Raw genomic sequence first — 20827 nt, 5'->3', positions numbered from 1 at the left:
TCCTTATGCATTTTGTGATTCTATGGTTTAGTTATAATGGGAAAACACCTGTCTCCTAGGAACCAGCCTGTCACCTGTCTGTCTACTCCAGAAGAATGACAGCTGGGGCTGGGTTGGCCTGGGTTGGGGGGGGTGATTTGCTGTGGAGGGGGTGGTGAATTAATGCAGAGCTTGAGGACTAACAGAATGACGACACTGTGACTACTTCCAGGATACCCAGCACTGACCTCCATTATTCATTTCCTGGGGTCACAGTCCAGCGTAACATTAAAGAAGTGGAACCAATCCTGTTTTTATATAAATAAAAAAGTTGGTTCTTACCGGGCAGAAGACATGTCAACATGTGTGCAGTCAATGAGATCTTGCACCAGGGAAAACCCATCAATGGGGGGAAATCTGAGTTCTGTCCTCCTGATCAGCAGTCTGCAGGTGGAAGGTGATACGTTCCCTGCATGATGGTTGTACAGGTATCGAACTGACTGGTGTTGCTGATGTCTCCTGTGCAGCCTGGAGTGAGCCAATGCCATTGCTTTCACAGCCACAGATGGTGCAGTATCGCTTGGTATAAAAGCAGAAAAATGTTGCAAGTACTCAGCAGGTCAGGCAATGTCTGTGGAAAGAGAAGCAAAGTTAGCGTGACAGGTGGCTAACCTTTCGTTCTGATATTCTGAGTGGTGGCGTGATGGAGGTCTTTAAGATCATAGAACCATACAACCATAGAAAGGATACGGAGCAGAAAGAGGCCATTCAGCCCATCGTGTCTGTACCGGCTGAGAAAACCAGCCATCCAATCTAATCCCACCTTCCAGCACCTGGCCCATAGCCTTGCAGGTACCTTTTAAAAAGAATTGAGGATTTCTGCCTCCACCACTGATCTGGGCAGTGAATTCCAGACACCCACCAACCTCTGGGTGAAAAGATTTTATCTCATGTCCCCTTTAATCCTTCTAGCAATCACCTGAAATCTGTAGCCCCTGGTAATTGACCTCTCCACTAGGGGAAACAGGTCTTTCCTGTCTACTCTATCAAGGCCCCTCATAATTTTGTACACTTCAATTAAGTCATCCCTCAGCCTCCTCTGCTCTAAGGAAAACAACCCTAGCCTATCCAATCTTTCCTCATAGCTGCACCTTTCAAGCCCTGGCAACATTCTTGTAAATCTCCCCTGTACTCTCTCCAGAGCAATTATGTCCTTTCTGTAAAGTGATGACCAGAACTGAACGCAATATTCCAGCTGTGACCTAACCAGCATTATATACAGTTCCAGCATTACTTGTTTGCGTTTGTATTCTATACCTCGGTCAATAAAGGAAATCACTCCATAGGCTGCATTTGCAGACAACACTACCACTAGATGGCGCTGCAGTGCCACATGCGCAAATGCAGCATTTGCCACTAAAGCATCACAATCTGGACTTTAGACAGCTGCCAGGACTAAAGATGGTGCTGCTCAAATAATCACACAGAGGCAAGCTAACAAACACATGTCAGCACACAATGGCTGAGTGAGAGAGTGAATGAGCGGGCCGGGGAGGTGGGGGGTGGACCGGACCGGGGAGGGGAAAGCGGAGTGGGCCTGGTAGGAGTGGAGGGAGCAGAGTGGGCCTGGTAGGAGCGAGCGGCTGGCGAGTGGGCGAGCCGGTGACGGAGGGAAGCACAGCGGCCGGAGACAGCAGCGGGGGGGCGGGGGGGGGGGGGGGGAAGGAGGAGTGCGTTTTATGCAAAACTAAACATTGTTCCTGGAGAGCCTTGTGGTGAATGAACGTGTGGCTCTCTATTCCACTACTGTATTGTCCATGTGAAGAAGGCAAAGTCACAAGAGTCTGACCTCAGTCTGTTCTTGGTGAATGTTACCCAAACACATCCCAATGTGTGCTCCCACTACATCCAAAAATGCAAGGTTCCTTTCCACATTGTGACCAGCTCCGCAGCATGATCCAGTTGCCTTCGTTGCTTGAATGCCATCCTTAAGTCTCAAGGATTGTTTTCTCGATGGCATTTTTGTTTTATTTTATTTATTTAGAGATTCAGCACTGAAACAGGCCCTTTGGCCCACCGAGTCTGTGCCGACCAACAACCACCCATTTATACTAACCCTACAGTAATCCCATATTCCCTACCACCTACCTACACCAGGGGCAATTTACAATGGCCAATTTACCTACCACCTGCAAGTCTTTGGCTGTGGGAGAAAACTGGAGCACCCGGCGAAAACCCAAGCGGTCACAGGGAGAACTTGCAAACTCTGCATAGGCAGTGCCCAGAATTGAACCCAGGTCCCTGGAGTTGTGAGGCTGCGGTGCTAACCACTGCGCCACTGTGCCGCCCTAATAAATACACTGAGGCCCCAGTGAGATTTGAACTCACGACCCCTGGTTTACAAGACCAGTGCTCTAACCCCTGAGCTACAGAGCCACCTCGGTTTCATGTTTTACACGAAAAGAAATAAGGAAAGAACATCAGTGTCAGAGCTTCCCCCCCCCCCACCCACCCACCCCAATGAAATTATTGTTGAGCATGCTTTATGCTCTGCAGTATAGGCATGTACTGATAACACCGCCAATGAATCACTTAGTACCCACCTCAGCTGTAGGAGTCAGGATGATGTTACTGCCCCTGTCTCATGATGGTTCATTGCTGCTCTCAGGGAAAACATGAATGATGTGAGGGTACTGGAAAAAGAAGCACATTTCTTTTAGACTATGAAGATAAAGCAGGTCATTTATCCCAGCTGTTCCCTGCTAGTGGTTATGCTACTCCTGCGCCTTCCCATCCACTCCCATTTAATCCTGCCTACCACTATCAGCATCACCTTCCATTTCTTTCACTCTTATCTACCTTTGCCTTAAAGCAACATTGAGGATGGAGAACGGTGTGGCTGCACTCCCACCTCACCAGTTGTGTACACAGCAAGAGCATTCACATTTGTGCTACCACTGGACACGGCATGCTTATTTCTTTTAGTGCTCAGTCTCTTCTTGCTGAATGTTCCCCAAGTGCTTGACCGTTTTGGACGCCGTCTCTGCTTGACAGGCAGCAGCTGGCAATTGCAGAGTCTCACAAGGCTCTACGTGGTTGTTTCAAGGGCGGATGGGGAAACGGGTGGCTGTGTGTCCATGTGCACGGCTCTGATGGGTGAAGGAGCAGGTGGCTGTGTGACCATGTGCACTGCTCTGATGGGTGCAGGAACAGAGCAACTTACAACAGGGACTGGAGCACATGTGCTGCCTGCACACAGCCCCAGACAATGGAAAGGATTTTAGTGCAGTGCAGTGGACTGGAGCACATACAGTGCCCCAGACAATGGAAATGTTTTCAGAGCCAATTACAACAGTGACTGGAGCACATGTGTTGCCTGCACACAGCCCCAGATAATGGAAAGGGTTTTAGTGCAGTGCAGTGGACAGGGGCACATGTACTGCCCCAGACAATGGAAATGTTTTCAGACAACTTACCTTGGAGCAATCTCCTCTTTTTGATAAAAATGAAGCAGTCTGAAATCATAAAAATGACTAAATAATTGCGAGAAAATGCCTGACCAAACCTCTCCTCCTTCCACTTTCAGAAACTCGCGCCGAAGCTTGATGCTTGCGTGAATATCCGAAGGTTGACTCATGCGTGAATACCCGTTGGTGTTGCAAAAAGCGCATGCGCAGAGGCCGACCAGGCGCGTTGCCCGAAGATGCACACATCGCGCGATGACATCATCGGCGCATGTGCTAACCAGTCTTGGCAAGCCGGAACGCAACGCATGTGCAGAGAGCAGGAGACCGTCTGCGCATGTGCGCACTGCAGCGCAGCCTGATGACGTCAGTGGCGGCCAGCGTTGTCAGGAATCACTTTGTGTGTGTGTGTATATATATATATATATATATATATATATAGTCATGCTAGGCCCCCACCTACCAAGAATGAGGCACATTTATTTTGTCATGAACATTGATTTTAAACTGGAGTGAAGAAAGTACTTTGTTAAACAGATCAACTGTGACTGGAAAATACATATTAACAGACAGTGTTTGGAAGGACAAAGCAGCCATTCCCTGACACATTCAACCCACAATAGACTTTTGATCACCAGACATTGAAGGTGGAGGAGCTCGCATTCAAGGTTGACTGCTACGATGGCCAAATACACAAATGGACCTGGTCAAACCAGCTAGTCACATGACTAACCTGCTGGGAAACCTGAGTTTTTTGAATTTGTATCAAGAGTTTGGGCAGAAAGTCTGTTTGCTCCTGGACTGAGAAGATCTCTCTCCTGTCTGCTCCCATCTCTTTCTCACAAGCCTCTGAATCCACTGAAGACACATGAATCCCAAGAGACAAAAGTCTCCTGCAGCAAACAAGGTTTAAGAAGAATACTGGGCCCCAACAAAAAGCAAGATCTACCGACAATCAAGGACTCTACAGTGAGCTCAAAGAACCGTAACAACTCTTCAGATATTGCCTCAAACTTTTCCACTTTAATTTTCTTCTGCTCTTTTCTGTCTCTATTTGCATGTGTGTATCGCATATGCATGCTAGCGTGGGTGCATGGTGTATCCGTAGGCGTTAACCAAATTAGAGTTTGTTTAATAAATTTCAACTTTTCTTTTTTAAACCTAAGAAAGTCTGTTTGTGCTGGTTTCTTTGCCTTATAATTGGTGAACAAGGATTCACCAAAGGGGAGCTGAAAACACAGGGTGTGTAAAAATTAAACCATGTTACAGTAAAACCAGGTTAAGGCTGAAAGGGAACGTTTTCCAGGATGAGTCAGATAGATTTTTGATGGACAAGGGAGTCAAAGGTTATGGGAGCAGACAGGAAAGTGCAGTTGAGGCCACAATCCGATCAACCATGATCTTATCGAATGGCAGAGCAGGCTCGAGGGGCTGAATGGCCTACTCCTGCTCTTATTTCTTTCTCCATTTTTAGTTCTTTCTTGCACTCAGTTGGAAATTCTACTTTCCCAAAAACAACTTCCGTATTCACAGAATCGTTACAGTGCAGAAGGAGGCCATTTGACCCATTGTGTTCGCACTGGCTCTCCGAAAGAGCAATTCCCTCAATTCCATTCCCCCGCCTTCTCCCCATCACCCTGCACATTCATCCTTTTCACATAACTGTCTAATTACCTTTTGAATGCTTCAATTGAACCTACATCCATCACATTCTCAGGCAGCACATTCCAGACCTTAACCATTCGCTGTGTGAAAAAGTTTTTCCTCATGTCACTTTTGCTTCTCTTACCAAATACTTTAAATCTGTGCTCGCTTGTTCTCAATTCTTTCATGAGTGGGAACAGTTTCTCTCTATATGCTCTGTCCAGACCCCTCATGATTTTGAATACCTCTATCAAATCACCTCTCCACCTTCTCTTCTCCAAAGAAAACAGTCTTAAAACTTTTCCAATCTATCTTCATAACTGAAATTCCTCATCCCTGGAACCATTCTCGTGAATCCTTTCTGTACTCTTTATAATGCTCTCACGCCTTTCCTAAAGTACGGTGCCCAGAACTGAATGCAGTACTCCAGCTGAGGCCGAACTAGTGCTTTATAGACATTCAACATAACCTCCTTGCTCTTGTACTCTATGCCCCTATTAATAACGCCCAGGATGCTGTATACTTTATCGACCACTCTCTCAACCTGTCCTGCCACCTTCAATGACTTATGCACATATACACCCAGGCCCCTCTGCTCCTGCACCCCCTTTAGAATTGTACCCTTTATTTTATATTGTCTTTCTATGTTCTCCCTACCAAAATGAATCACTTCACATTTCTTCTGCATTGAACTTCATCCGTCACCTGTCTGCCCATTCCACAAACTTGTCTATGTCTTTTTGAAGTTCAGTACTATCCTCCTCACAGTTCACAATGCTTCGAAGTTTTGTATCATCCACAAACTTTAAAATTGTGCCCTGTGCACCAAGGTCTAGGGCATTAATATATTTCAGACAAAGCAAGGGTCCCAACACTGATCCCTGGGGAACTCTACTACAAACCTTCCTCCAGCTCAAAAAACATCCATTAACCACGACTCTTTGTTTCCTGTCACTCAGTCAATTTTGTATCCATGTTGCTACCGTCCCTATTATTCCACAAGTGACAAGTTTGCTCACTGGTCTGCTGTGTGGCATGGTATCAAACACCTTTCAAAAGTCCATGTACACCACATCAACTGTACTACCCTCATCAACCCTCCCTGTTACTTCCTCAAAAATCTCCAGCAAGTTAGTTAAACATGATTTTCCCTTAAGAAATCCATGCTGGCTTTCCCTAATTAACTCGCATTTGTCTATGTGACTATTGATTTTGTCCCGAATTATTTCTTCTAGGAGTTTTCCCACCACTGAAGTTAAACTGACTGGCCTGTAGTTGCAGGGCTTATTTTTATGCCCTTTTTTGAACAAGGGTGTAACGTTTACAATTTTACAGTCCTCTGGCACCAAGTCTCAGGGAGACTGAAAAATTATGGCCAGTGCCTCTCTAATTTCCACCCTCACTTCCCTCAGTATCCTTGGACACATCTCATCTGGTCCTGTGCTTTATCCACTTTAAGTGCAGACAGCCGAATACTTCCTCTTTATCAAAATTTAAACCCCTCTAGTGTCTGACTTACCTCCTCGTTCAACATCACCTGCATTGCATCTTCTTTCTTGGTAAAGACAGATGCAAAGTATTCATTTAAAACCTCAGCTATGCCCTCTGCCTCCATGTGTAAATCCCCTTCCTGGTCCCTAATCGGCCCCACTCCTACTTTTACCACCCTTTCACTATATCTATGCCGATAGAAAACTTTGGTATTTCCTTAAATGCTAGCTGCCAGTCTCTTTTCATGCTGTCTCTTTGCTTTTTCACTTTCCCTCTGGACCTTCTATATTCAGCCTGGTTCTCAATAGGATTTTCTCCCTGGCATCTGTCATATGCACACTTTTTCTTCTTTTTCTTAATCTGTACCTCTTTTGTCATCCAGGGAGCTTTGGATTTGTTTGCCCTACTTTTCCCCTTTGAGGGAACATACCTTGACCCTGCCCGAACTATCTCTTCTTTGAAGGTAGCACATTGTTCATCCACTGGTTTTCCTGCTAGCTTTTGACTCCAATTTATTCACCCCAGCAACATTCTTATCCCATTGAAGTTGGCCTTCCCCAGTTAATTATTCTTACTCTGGATTGCTCTTTGTTCTTTTCCATAGTCAGTATAAACCTTATGATTCGACAATCACTATCTCCTAAAGATTCTCCTACTGATACTTGATTCACTTGGCCCACCTGAGGACTAGGTCTACAGTACTCCTTTCTCATTGGACTAGCAACATATTGTTGTGGAAAATGTTCCTGAACACAGTCTGGGAACTCTTGCCCCTCATTGCCCTTTACACTATTATCCCAGTCTACTTTTGGATAATTAAAGTCCCCCATCATAACTACCCTATAATTTTTGGTTACCCTATAACCTCTCTGTAATTTCTTTGCAAATTTGTTCCTCCACGTCCATCCCACTAACTAGTGACCGAGAGACAACACCGAACAATGTAACCATATCTTTTTGTTCCTTAGCGCTAGCCAAATTAATTCTGTCCTCGACCCCCCCCCCCAGGGACATCCTTTTTCTCCAGCTCTCCTTCATCAATACTGCCACCCCTCCCCATTTTTTACCTTTCCTATCTTTCCTGAACACCTTGTATCCAGGAATATTTAACACCCAGTCCCGCCTTCGTTGAGCCAGGTCTCTGTTATAGCCACAACGTCATATTTCCATGTGGCAATCTGTGCCTGTACCTCATCATTCTTATTAGCCACACTCAGCGCATTCACATACATGGCACATTAACCCTGATTCAGACTTTATTACTTTCTCTCTTACTCTGATCCCCACCTAATAACTTACTATTGCCTACTCTAGTGCTATCTATCTCCCCCAGTATTCTGTGCACCTTGGTATTCCTCTCTGATACTTGCTCCTGGTTCCCACACCCCTGACAAGTTACCAGTTTTGCCTCCCTCCAATTTGAGCACCCTCTCAGGTTCCCATCCCCCTGACAATTTGGTCTAAACCCTCCCCAAGAGCACTAGCAAATCTCCCTGCGAGGATATTCATCCCAGTCCTGCTAAGATGCAAGCCGTCCATCAGTAAAGGCCCCTCCTGCCCCAGAACTGGTCCCACTGTCTCAGAAATCTGATGCCCTCCCTGCTACACCAGTTCTCCAGCCACATGTTCAATCGCTCAATTCTCCTGTTCCTATGCTCACTTGCACCTAGAACCATAGAAAAATTGTATTTTTTCTGAGGGTGTTAACAATATAGTTCAGTATTTAATTCATCACCTGACACCGAAAAACTTTTAAAGCCTTCTCGAAAGCTGACGGTTCCATTTAATCTCACACTGCATTAAATGTAAAAATAGTGATAATAGCTTCTAATTCACTACATTTTTATTATGCTTCCAACTTTGGCATACTTGTCCCATTTGTCCAATAAATGTGTAGTTCAGCAAAGATCCATTTTGTCTCCAAATATGTCAAAATATTATTATTTCACAAATGACTGGCGCAGACAACAAGCAAAAAAGCCTCCAGTATATTCTGAACTTCTTTGTTTTGTAACTTCTTGGTGGGAGGTAGGACACAGTGAATTTGGATCAAGCTACTCAAATTAAGCAAGGTGTCACAAAGCGTGTTTCCAGACCTATGTTCTGGGACCACAACCTTTAACCAGATTTACAAATGACAGCTCAATGAAAAGAGAGGTGTATTTGTAAATTTGCAAATGGTACTAGGTTAGGATGGACAGTGAGTAGTTTCAATCGGAATAGGAATTTTCAAAAAGAATAGTTGTACAGATACAGATGAAGAGAGTCAACACAACTATGGCAATGAAGTTCAATGTGGGAAATCTGAGGCCATCTACTTTGGAATGAAGAAAGGAGAATCAGATTATTTTCTAAACGGTGAGTAACATAGGAACAGAAATAGGCCATTCAGTCCTACAAGCCTGTTCCACCATTTGATGAGATCATGACTGATTGTATGAAGTGAATAATCCCAGATCTCTTGCTACACTTGACTTACAAAAATCTATCACTGTATGAGAGACAGAGCTCCAAACTTCTGCCACTACTTGTTTGCAGCATTGTTGCCTAACTTCTCTCCTGAATTATCTGGCTCTGATTTTAAGGTTATGACTCCTTGTCCTAGACATCCCCACCAGTGGACAACATTGCTCTCTATCAACCCTATCAATTCCTTTCACAATCCAAGAACCTCAATTACCCTTTAGCCCTCTAATTCCAAGGGAATACAAGCCTAGTCTATGTGATCCCTCCTCATAATTTAACTGTGGTGAATCTATGCTGCATTTGTACCAAAGCCAGTCAGTGGTGAAATGAGGGCACTCACTGCTGGGCCTGAAGAAAGCTGCCCACAAGGATCCAGCAATCTCTGTGGCATGGACTTTACCAACCCCGACGCAAACTTCATTCTGGTGTCAGCTCAAGGGTATCACTGGAACCCAGCAACTATGATGCCATCAAGCAAGCTAAGCAGGCAATCACATCAAAGAATTCTCATAGACAGCAAACCAGGAAGTAAAATGCATTGATTAACTTTCAGTATTTTTTCAGTATTTTACAGACAGAAAAATAAAAATTAGGTTATATACATGGGATTAAGATCGAAGCTGAAATATCACAAACTTTGAAAAATATTTGTTATTTTAAGAAATCTGTCAAATTTTGTCATAATGGAGAAATTTGACATTCCACAATCAAAATTAGATTTTCAGGACCAGGGAGATTGTTCAGCAGTACTTATATGCTTAGTATGTAGTTAAACACCTAGTAACATTTCAACAAAACATCACTTCTCCAAAGATTTATTTTTTACAGCAAGATGAAGAGCATAAAAGCAGAAGTTCATGTTCATTCAAGTAATTCCTAAAGATGTCCATCTGTGGGGACTTCAACTGTGCACCCTGTTGAGGATCAGTGAATTACTGACAGCAACTTCTGGAATTCACTGTTTAACTGTGCATGTGCAAATTTGCTGTCATTCCAACTACAAAATCCAGAAAATGTCCTTTCTAAGGTGGGTTTCCCATAACTATACACAGCATTCCAGATATGGTCGAAACCAGGAAATGTAGAGCAAAGGTATTCAGTAGTCCAGATACACAAATTATTAAATGACAGTTACAAAAATCAAACTGCTTAATGGAATATTGGTGCTTATCTCAAGGAGGATCCAGTATGGAGAGAAGAAACCATGCAGGTTCACTAGAATGATACCAGGGATTAAATGGTTGAATTATGAGGGCCAGTTGTATAACACTGTCTTCTATTTCCTTGAGTATACGAGACTGCGGGATGATCTAGTTGACGTGTTTAACATGTTAAAGGGATTTCAGAGGATAGTACAGAGAAACTATTGCCTCTGATGTGGGAATAAAGACCAAGAGGATAAAATCTTAATTTAAAAACTTATTATTGGGAAATGGGCATTGCTAACAAGATCAACATGAGTTGCTCATCCCGATTTGCCCTTCAATAGCACTTCTGCTTGAAGCAGTGCAGTCCCAGTGGTGAAAATACACCCATAGTGCTGTTTGGTAAGGAATGTCAGAAATTTGACCCAGCACCCATGAAGAAATCAATACATATATCCAGGTCAGGATGGTGTGTGACCTGGAGGTGATGGTCCCAAGCACCTGATGCACTTGTCCTTCTAGGCAGCGGAGGTTTCGGCTTTGTGAAACCTGACCGAATGCCTGTGGATGATGTCAATGTGGGGCAGCGTGAAGATGAGTCTGGGGACGTGGTAAAAGAAAGAGATTAAGTGCCTCGAAATGTAATAGTTTGGGGTGGGAAGCAAAGCCACTGCTGCAGATGCTGTGGTTACAATTTGATAGGCAAGAGGACAGGTGTTGGAGGAGGCTGGAATGCTGGCAGCAGAAAGATTGAGGACGATGAGGAGGGAAATGCATGATGGTCAAAGTAACAGAGGATGCCATTTGTGATTGACTAGGGCAGTGTCATTGATCTGACAAGGTGTAAAACTGATTTGTGAGCTTCAGACATGGAGTTGCAGAAAAGATGGACATGGATAGGAGAGGCAAACAGAAGTCAAGGCTTATCATTGTTCGCCAGAATGATCCCAGAGTAATAGGCGGTTTTGGCACAGGAAAGAGTGGCTTGATGTGGTCCAGTGAGATCTGATAATGGATGGCTCAACCAGTTGTGTGCAGAATCACACATGCCTGAATCCCTGATGAAACAAAGAGTAACGCCATACCACAGGGAACAAGTGGGACGGGAAAGAGTAAAGTTAAGAGTCTTGGAGTCATAGAGTTATACAGCACAGAAACAGGCCCTTTGGCCTTTCGTGTCTGTGCCAGACAATTCTTACTGGAAACAAGGGGCATTAAACTTGGAGCTGAAGTATTGGTCAAGAACATCAACAGCTGCAGATGCATCACAATGAATGGAAGACCAAAGAAGAGGCAGTTAGCAGTTGTAAAGTGACATTGGCAATCAGAATTTTAACAGAACATGAGAGATGTATCTTGAAACAACATCTTCAGGAATTTGTTGTCCTGCTGTTGCAACAAGTCACAAATCGACAGTGTCCTGGTCACCAATGAGTTAATGCCTGTGAAAACACAAATACAAATAACCTTGATTCTAAGTATGTATGAATAATTTCAGTGAAATGTACTGTTTTAGGAAATAGCAACAGATTTCATTGCTTATGTGAAGCAGCAATCTAAGCTCCTGCAAGTGTAGAGTGGATTGGGTATGAGATATTACGTAGATATCACATTGCCGCTTGACGACGGGACCGTGATTTACGTAGTAAAATAAATTTACATACCTGACTTAATTGCAACCCCACCTCTGCCTCTGGTCCTGTTGTGAACTTTGTGCTGCTAATTGGCACTCCTGCGCCTTCCCAACCCTGTTTGGGGATTCAAGGCGAGACACTGGTGGGGAGGGGAGGATGAGTGAAAATTTCACGGTGGGAGGGGTAGTGGAGCGGTGAAAACCCACTCCAATTGGTTGCGGGAAGGGTGGGAAGGGGTTTCGGGCCAAAGGGAATAAAATTCGGGGGGGGACAGGTCATGAGTGAAAACTCACTTTTTTGGGGGGATAGGACCAAACATTAACAGTTTATTCATGGGGGGAGAGGGGATTGCAGGTGTGAACAAATTTTTAGTTCAAGTTTGAAACAACCCTGTGCCTTTAAAAATTTAAATGTAACTGAAGGTCTTGAAGCCCTTTAAAAAAGGGTGCTGGCACCTGTGTGGTGGCGCCAGACACCGTTGCCAGGGATGGCTCGCCCGCCTACTCACGTCATCGGGGGGTGACTGCCCTGACCATGTTAATGAGCCGCCGCATATAAGATAGTGACAGCTCCGCGGAGCCAACGCCGTGTGTGGGGGCCGCCATTTTCTGCGGCTCGGTGGCGGCCACATCGAATCCAGGCCATTGATTTTCTCGTTCTCCCCATCTGGAATATTAGAGTCTCTTCACTCCCTTGTCCACTATCTCATGTGATGTCTGCACAGAACAAATATGAAACTTACTTAATCAAGATCTTTAGTGCTTGACACAGGATAGTAGGTTATCTTTAGAAGCAAGAAAGATCATTAATCAGAAGCTTTACATTGCAATCATGATCTGAAATCAGCATTCTCAATTGTTACTTTGTTTGCATTCTGTTCAATGTCTGAAGTCTTTAGTCCAAAACCACAACATTAAGGGAAACAATCCAAAGATTAATATTCAGCACATTCACAACTAAACCAAACTAAATGCGTTATTCTCAAGAAGTGTACAGTATCTGAGTGGACTGTCCACCCAGAAGTCTAGAGTTCAAAGCTCACCATAACATGTTCTGAAATTGAACTCATCATATCTGGTAATTTGTGAGTTAGCACCAGAAAACTGCTATGAAATTATATTTGTTGTCAAACCCTACTAGTTCAATAATGTCCTTCCGGGAAAGAATCATGTCATCCGGTCTATCGACATCAGTCTCCAGTTTGACACTACATGGTTGATACTAAATGCCATTAGGCTTAAACACTGCCTTGCCAGGTGATACCCCTATCCTTAGCGCAAATAAAAAGATCTACATTTCATTTGCTTTTTAACATGGTAAATGTTAAAATTGTTAAATTTTCTACCCACATACCTCTTCAATTCACTATAAACTGACCGATTCTGCAGTTGTAAGCCCTGTTAAAATAAAAAGCTAGTTGTTAGTTAACAGAAATAGAGCGTGGCAAAAGAGAACTGAAGTGAAATATAGAATAAAGTGTAAGTGAATACTTTAAAGAAATACACAAAATAATGTCCTTGCCATGTAAGTAGAGTTTTCATCAAGTGGTTGTGTAGCTCTCTCCTGGACAAAAACAATTTCGAAAAATATGTTGTAAACTGGTTCACAAGAAAGCTGAAAAGCTGCCAGACCTGCTGAGTGGTTCCAGCACTTTTTGTTTTTATTTCAGATTTCCAGCATCTGCAGTATTTTGCTTTTACACAAGAACGCAATGTGGTTACTTCAGAATTCAGTCTGGTTAGCGGTTCATATATCCCACGATAAAAGTTATAACAATTACCTAAATTATCTATCTCCCAAACTAAATTTCAGGAGATGATTGTTCACTTTTACCACGTGTTGGAAGAGGAGCAATCGCACACTGAACACCCATTTTATATATCACTTGATTTCCATTTTCGTGTTCAAATTGAAAGTTCACCCCAATATTCCATCTAGGACCAGGAACCTTTTTGAATTGTCTTCAAAACCAATTGGTCCACCAATGGAGTAAGACAAGGAAGGCTGAAACCCCTAACCCAGTCTGGATTATATATGACTCCAGTTTACTTCTACCACATGAAGTAAGATTTTGATGGTTGTAAATAAACATAGATTGTCTTCAGTTTAATGAGCTCAGTATAACTATATTCATACAATTGTCCCAACCTTTTGCGCTCCTGGAATATTTTCATAGGTCCCTGCTGAATTCTCACTGATTGCAGCATAGATGTCTGTGAGAATACAAAACATTTAATCAGTCCTGAAAATATAATCATATAATCATAGAATGACACAGCACAGAAAGGATCCATTTGGCTCATCGTGTCAGTATCAACTCTTTGAAAGAGCTGTCAAGTTAATCCAATTCCCCAGCCCCTTTGCCATAGCCTTGTAAATATTTTCCCATTAAGCATTCATCCAATTCCCTTTTAAAACATACCAGTGAATTTTCTTCCACTACCCTTTCAGGCAGTACATTCCAGATCATAATAATTCACTGCTTCAAAACACTCCGAATTTTGCAGCTTTCTTTTTTTGACAATTACCTTGAATCCCTATCCTCCAGCTAGCTAAATGTCGATCACTGGCAACAGTTTCTCTTTATTTACTCTTATCAAAATGCTTCATGATTTTGAACACCACTCCCCTTGACTTCTACACTCTTAAAAAGAACAAGCCCAGCATCTCAATCTCTCCAGGTAACAAAGTCCTACCTTCCTTGGTAATATTCTAGTAAATCTCCACGGCACCCTCTTCAAGGCACGAACATTATTCCTAAATCAATGAACCATTCTAGATTCCAGCAGAATTAGAACAAGATGATTTATATTGCAAGAAATTGCAGCCAATATTTCTTTTTCTTCTGTTACTGTTTTTTGAGTGGATTCTGTATTTACCAACCAGAAGGTTACTGGGGTTGTCATGTTAATTTTACCATTAAAGGGTACAGTTGGAACAGACTTTATCAAGTCACCCTACCAAATAACAAGGGTAATTTTGACTTTGTGCAATCGTGTGAAATGAGATGGCGAGTCGGAATCCTGTTCTATGGCCTAAGTTTTAAGCTACCCCAATGAGCAGGGGGGTGGTAAAATGGAGCAGCAGACTTCGGGAGGCTTTCCTGACCTGCTCTCACCTCCTCCCGCTTTACAGAGGGTAGTGAGGGAGGGTTGGGGGGGTGGGGAAACGGCCCGCCCACCCCAGGCCAATCAAGGCCCTTAAGTGGCCACTTAACAGCCATTTAAGGGCCTTCGCCTGCCTCCATATGGATTTTACGCGTGGCAGGCGGGCATCCTGGAGCCGTGAAAAGCCACCTGGGAAAACCAGGCGGCAGTGATCGGATTCCTGATGGAGGGCCGCCCCCCACAGACCCCAACCACGTCCAACACCCAACACATCCCCTTTCACCCCAACTGTCCATCCTTGCCTCGCTGGAGCCCGACTGATTACCCCCAGCAAGGTAACCAAAACTTACCATTCCTCCCGGCTTCCCGACATCTTTTGTTGATGCCGGGCTGTAGTCCCAGCAGTGCCCACTGCTCCCAGTGGTGCTGCTGGGACGAAGAGCTGCCGGCCCGCTGATTGCCCAGCAGCTCAATGAGGCAGGACTTCCTCCCTCAAGCGGGTGGAAGTCCCACCTCGGAATACTTAAAGCTTCGCGACCCATAAAATACGGAATGGATCCCCAGGTGAAGCGGAAGCAGGTTCGCCACCAACCTTTACATCGGAGGCCAGCTCTCATCCACCCAACGAAAAATTCAGGCCTATATTTTTCAAGATAAATCAGTAGAGATATAAAATGGGCTGCTGATTCGCTATCACTCAGACACAAGGGCAAAACTATCCCCAATGCTTCATTATGTGGGTGTTAGTGGAGCTGAGTGGCATTACAAAAGGAGCACCCAATTCGTAACAACAAATGTTTTAGCTTCAGCAAAACATCCATCTCATGGACAACTCTGTATGCCTGGATAAATCGACTAGGTCTTGAGCTGTTAAAAGGAATACACAAGTTTGTGCAAGATGAGACAATCACATGAAAATAGATACAGAAACAGTGCTTGGACATTATAAAAGATTGTTTCCTTTCATCATTCTCAACTTACTGTTGTGTTGAAAACCGGTGTTAAACAGAACGTTGAGTTAAACATTATTGTTTTGTCAACTAGTTCCAAACTAGCACTAAACATGCTATGCAATAACTTTGTTTGCAAAGTGCACAAGAGGTATTGTTCTATTAGGTTATCCTCATTTATGTGCAAATATAAAACTTTAAAATCTGTGTGATATATGGCTCATTAAATTAATTAAATCAACAAGAACTGTTGGAATTTGCAATGTGGAAATGCTGAAATATTTCACTTACGGTTTACTGTTGAATTAATGTTCGTATCATTTTGCTCCTGTGTTGGACCTTTCACCCTAAACAAATGTGCAACAGACCAAAATGTGAACTTTTCAGGAGGATGTTTTATTGCAATGATTCATTAAATATGATCTGCATCAAAAATTCTATTTATAAATGATTAATGAAAATTGTTCTGCTAACTGGAAGGAACAGATTTCATGCTTCAGAATCGATCCCCACATCGGAGTCAAGGCCAAATATCCTCAGGTGAAGTGGGATAGAGCAAATCATTTAATCAGAACTTGGGGATTCCCATCATAAAGCTGTACATTGTGCCCTTATTTTTAAATTTTTATATTATTATTTATCGCCAAATATCAAAACATGGGGTTATTGGGGAAGAAGAGTAAAGTTGGTGGAAATCTAAAAGATTCTCTGTACTACAGTTTGAAGGGTGGGAGATGCAAAACTAAGTCACTGCATCAACAGTGGAGGAGTTGTAAGACCAAAATTAGGAGATAATTCAGCAGAAAAATAAACCATTAACATTAACAGTGGAAACATACCTTATCTGGAATTTTAACCTCCCCCCCGCCACCCCTCCCCCCTCCAAAAACGCGGACTGGTGGTGGGAGAGGGTGGCCCTCCCCAGGCCAATCAAGGCCCTTAGGTGACCAGTTAACGGTCATTTAAGGGCCTTCACCCACAGCCAAGGGGATTTTACCCGTGGCTGGTTGGGTGGCCCAGACCTGAGAAAAACCACCTGACAAAAGCAGGTGAGTATCTGTTGGCCTGTGGGGGTTCCTCAAGATCAGGCACCCTGTGCCTGATGGAAGGCTTCCCCAATGCCCAACCACCCCAAACACCCAACATGCCCCCCATCTCCTCAATCGATCAGCCTTGCCTCGCCAGGGCCCGACCGATCACCCTCGGCAAGTCCCCAAAAACTTACCTTTTCACTGAGGCTGTCCTTCCTGTTCTTCACGAAACTGAGTTGCAGTCCTGGCAATGGCCACCGCCCCCGATGGCGCTGCTGGGACTAAGTGCTGCCGACCTGCTGATTGGCCATCACCTCCATTAGGCGGGACTTCTTGTCTCAATGAGGTGGAAGCCCAACCTTAGACCAATTAAAGGCCTGGGGACCATAATATGCGGTCTGGATCACTTGGCCAGGCAGAGGTGGGTTTGCCACCGACTTTTCAGTCAGTGGACTGCTCTCGTCCGACAAGGATAAAACTCAGCCCTTTGTAACTATTGTTATGACTGTGGCGAAAGCAATGCACTGTCAATTCAGTCCTATCACTCACAGGTCACAGTATATTATTAACGTTTTCCCACCCAACCGGAAAACAGCCAAATTAAACACTCTAATAACCCCCAGAATAAAACAGAACAAAGCAGGTATCTTTGGACAACAACAAATTAACTAATTATTAAAACTAAATCTTAAACACTATTAAGATAACCCGATGTCTAAAGACCTTATAATTTCAAATTTTAACCTAACTCCCCCTATTCACACACAAACACTCAAAAATCAACAGTTAACCGGTTGATTAAAAAATGATGTTTTTATAAATTAGCTGTTTCTTAAGAATAAATAAATAACTGGATTGTATGACTTTGTGGGTTACGTTCCTGATGGGTGAGGTATCCTAGTGTAAAAATAATCAAATGCTACTGGAATCTCCATGCGGATTCAATGAAACAGTCCTTCAATAGATAGGCATTCAAAGCACTTCCGCTGCAGCAGGTGTCAAACTGTTCTTTAAACAAGGAGTATAGCAATGGGCCCACTTGGATTTTAAAACCAACAGTCTCTCAGTCAAAACTTTACTGCAAATTCCAGAAAACACAATGAGTCAAGAGAGATTCAATCTTGAAGCAAAGATTTCTTGGATTGGAAGTAAAGAAATAGAATTTTGCTACCTCCAGCAATACAAATGGTGTCTTCAAAGAGTTTTTTCCTCCTTAGCAATTAACACAGCCTGTATGTAGCTCACTGTCGTATTTCTTTTGAGAGAAATAGATAGCTTCTTCCTCCAGTAAGCATGCTTCAATGGTGTCCAACAAAACTGGTTTGAGCTGGTTTTTACACACAGTTAAATTGAAAGATAATACCATAAGACCACCTCACTCTCCTGCAGTTGCCTAGGTAACAAGTGCAGCTGGCACACTGTGCATCAGAAATCTAAAAGTTCTCTCTCTGTCTTAAAGGTACACTGTTTGTAAACAGTCAGAAAGGCACAATGTTTCAAACAGAGGGAAAAATTAAATACAATTCCATGACACTATATACATTTATATAATATTTCAAAGTATTTGGAAGCAACTTTTTACAAAACCGACAACTTTAATCCACCTAGCTATGGACAAAACTACTCATGGTACAGGTAAAATTTGAATACAGTATTTACCTGCTTGCTTTCCTTCTGACCAACCATACAATTAACCCACTGATCAAACCCAGACTAAGAAGAACAGCAATCGCTATCCCTGCTTTGCCGCCGCTGCTTATGTTATTGTCGTGATTGGTTTGAGCTGAAAATACAATTTGAGAAAATATTGAACGTAATTGTCAAATGCCTGAAAGATTTACACTTCAGTCGCAATGTGTATATATTTCAGATTTTATTACCATAGTGTTTGACAGTTTCCAAGTTGCAAAGGTTACAAACAATAAAAATGGCCATGATTAAATCCTGCACAGTTAATAGTCACCTCATTTAAATACAACTCTGTGTAACTGCATGAGTGACAAGTTGGTTCAGTCCCTATGCTGTTGATCTCACCATATATTTTAGTTGTTCTCTACAGCTCTTGCTCCTTGGCCCAGCCCAGCACTGAAAGCAATCCCGGTTGTCGTCCACATTGTCTTCCAAAACTCCAAGAGGCATTAGGTCCCTTGTCACTCCCCAAACTAAAATGTTGCCTCAGCTGCAACGTATCTTTCAAACTTTTTTTTTTAACTTCCATTTTCTGCGTCTTGATCTGGTGGATTTTCATGTAATAATCAAAACTAAATGAAATTGGCACTGGATATTCAGCAATGCCCAAAATTGGCGCGAATGATGCAACAGCCCATTTTACTCTGTGCCACATTTTCCTTCATACTGAAGCCACTGGGGTTGGGAGACCTTAACTACTGGTAAAACAAGCGATAGCGGAACCACCACCTGTTACACACCATTCCCGATTTTCACTGAACGGAAAGGAAAACCAAAGTAGTATGGTAGATTCTTCATGGAAAGCAGGAACTGAGTTCTGTTGTGGTGCTGCTACACAACTATCTAAAAGCAGGATTTAAACTTCACAAATAGTATTCTAGGTTTTATGCATCTAAATCTATTGAATGCAAAAATCAAGGAGATGACGATAAGTCTTCACAATGCATTTACCAGGACATAGTGATAGAGTAAAAACAAAATACTGCAGATGCCGGAAATCTGAAATGAATACAAAGAATGCTGGAAATACTCAGCAGGTCTGGCAGCGTCTGTGGAGAGAGAAGCAGAGTTAATGTTGCAGGTCAGTGACTCTTCATGATAACTGACCTGAAACATTAACTCTGCTTCTCTCTCCACAGACGCTGCCAGACTTGCTGAGTATTTCCAGCATTTCTTGTTTTTATCATAGCTATAGAGCATTGTGTTCAGTTTTGGATATAACTGGGATGCAAGTGATGAAAGGATATAGATGAGATGAAGGACACAAAATCTAGATTTTTTTTTCACTGCAACTGTGAAGATTATGAGAGGATATGATAGAAGTGCACAAAATTGTGAAAGGAATGTAAGTAGAGAAAGACTGTAGCCACATTTCCGTAAACGAGGAAACTGTACACAGAATTTAGTTTTGATTGAGAAACAGAAAAGGGGAGGTGATAATTACTCATGTAAAGATTATTAAAATATGGAGCTATTGATCATGATTCAACCATGACACCGAAGCTGGAGCTCAATAAACATTTCAAGAAACAATTTAAAATGTAAGGAGAAATAGCAGGAACACTGAAATTGCAAAACAGGGCAGTATTTGGGACAATGTAGCACAGGCTATTTCTGAGCATTGACTAGAATTGAGTACCCTTGTGAAACAAGAAGTCATATTACATTATGTATGAGAACATTTGGACTATTCTCTTTGGAATAGTTTACAATCTTTGGATAATATAAACTGATCAAAATCTTCCTCAGAATTTCCTTATCTCTAAGGCAGCTAGAACAGTACATCAGACTATTTCAGATGAAGGAAATGCATTCACAATTACAGTTCTGGTAAAAGTTTTAAAGTAATGAAAAGTGCAGTGTAACATTTACTTACCTTGGACAGTTACCTGTACTATAGCATTACTGCTTTTTTGGGTTATGATGTTATTAACCTGACAAGTATAATTCCCAGCATGATCCGAGCTTATTGAGGCAATGTTGTAAGTTTGTCCTGTCTTTAACAGCCTAGTCCCATTGTACCATTCATATGCACCAGCTGGGACTGATAGAGCAGAACAATGAAATTCAAAAGGTTTTCCCAGTTCAACCCAAATTGCCCCTGGGGGTGCAATAATGACATTCTCTGGTCCATCTATAAAAAAAAATCAAGTATGTGGTTTCTGTGTAACTAAAATAATCACTAATATTAAATACAAACTAATGCTTTGAGCTCCTTGTGTACTTA

At 42.7% G+C, this 20827-nt stretch overlaps 2 protein-coding genes and 1 non-coding gene across 4 annotated transcripts in view; 1 reads left to right on the top strand and 2 right to left on the bottom strand.

Moving 5' to 3' along the window:
* Window positions 1-20827, top strand: part of LOC137352710 (carcinoembryonic antigen-related cell adhesion molecule 5-like) — a 721824-nt gene that overhangs the window by 393304 nt on the left and 307693 nt on the right. The window lies entirely within an intron of this gene.
* LOC137352906 (uncharacterized) overlaps window positions 1-20827 on the bottom strand; it is a 227969-nt gene that overhangs the window by 89978 nt on the left and 117164 nt on the right. Inside the window, exons 7-15 of the mRNA XM_068018751.1 lie at window positions 20477-20734; window positions 18571-18694; window positions 16172-16227; window positions 13972-14036; window positions 13345-13386; window positions 13177-13220; window positions 7154-7295; window positions 6607-6642; window positions 3456-3494 (exon numbers count right to left, since the gene is read on the bottom strand). Coding sequence (XP_067874852.1) covers window positions 3456-3494; window positions 6607-6642; window positions 7154-7295; window positions 13177-13220; window positions 13345-13386; window positions 13972-14036; window positions 16172-16227; window positions 18571-18694; window positions 20477-20734 — 806 coding nt within the window. The remainder of the gene's footprint in view (window positions 1-3455; window positions 3495-6606; window positions 6643-7153; window positions 7296-13176; window positions 13221-13344; window positions 13387-13971; window positions 14037-16171; window positions 16228-18570; window positions 18695-20476; window positions 20735-20827) is intronic.
* Window positions 2343-2415, bottom strand: trnat-ugu (transfer RNA threonine (anticodon UGU)). The gene has a single exon. It is a non-coding gene; the product is annotated as a tRNA-Thr (tRNA).

Source organism: Heterodontus francisci, chromosome 39 (assembly GCF_036365525.1).
Source record: "Heterodontus francisci isolate sHetFra1 chromosome 39, sHetFra1.hap1, whole genome shotgun sequence".
NCBI lineage: Eukaryota > Metazoa > Chordata > Chondrichthyes > Heterodontiformes > Heterodontidae > Heterodontus > Heterodontus francisci.
The sequence above is the reverse complement of the archived record's forward strand: the minus strand, read 5'-3'. Positions and strand labels throughout refer to the sequence as shown.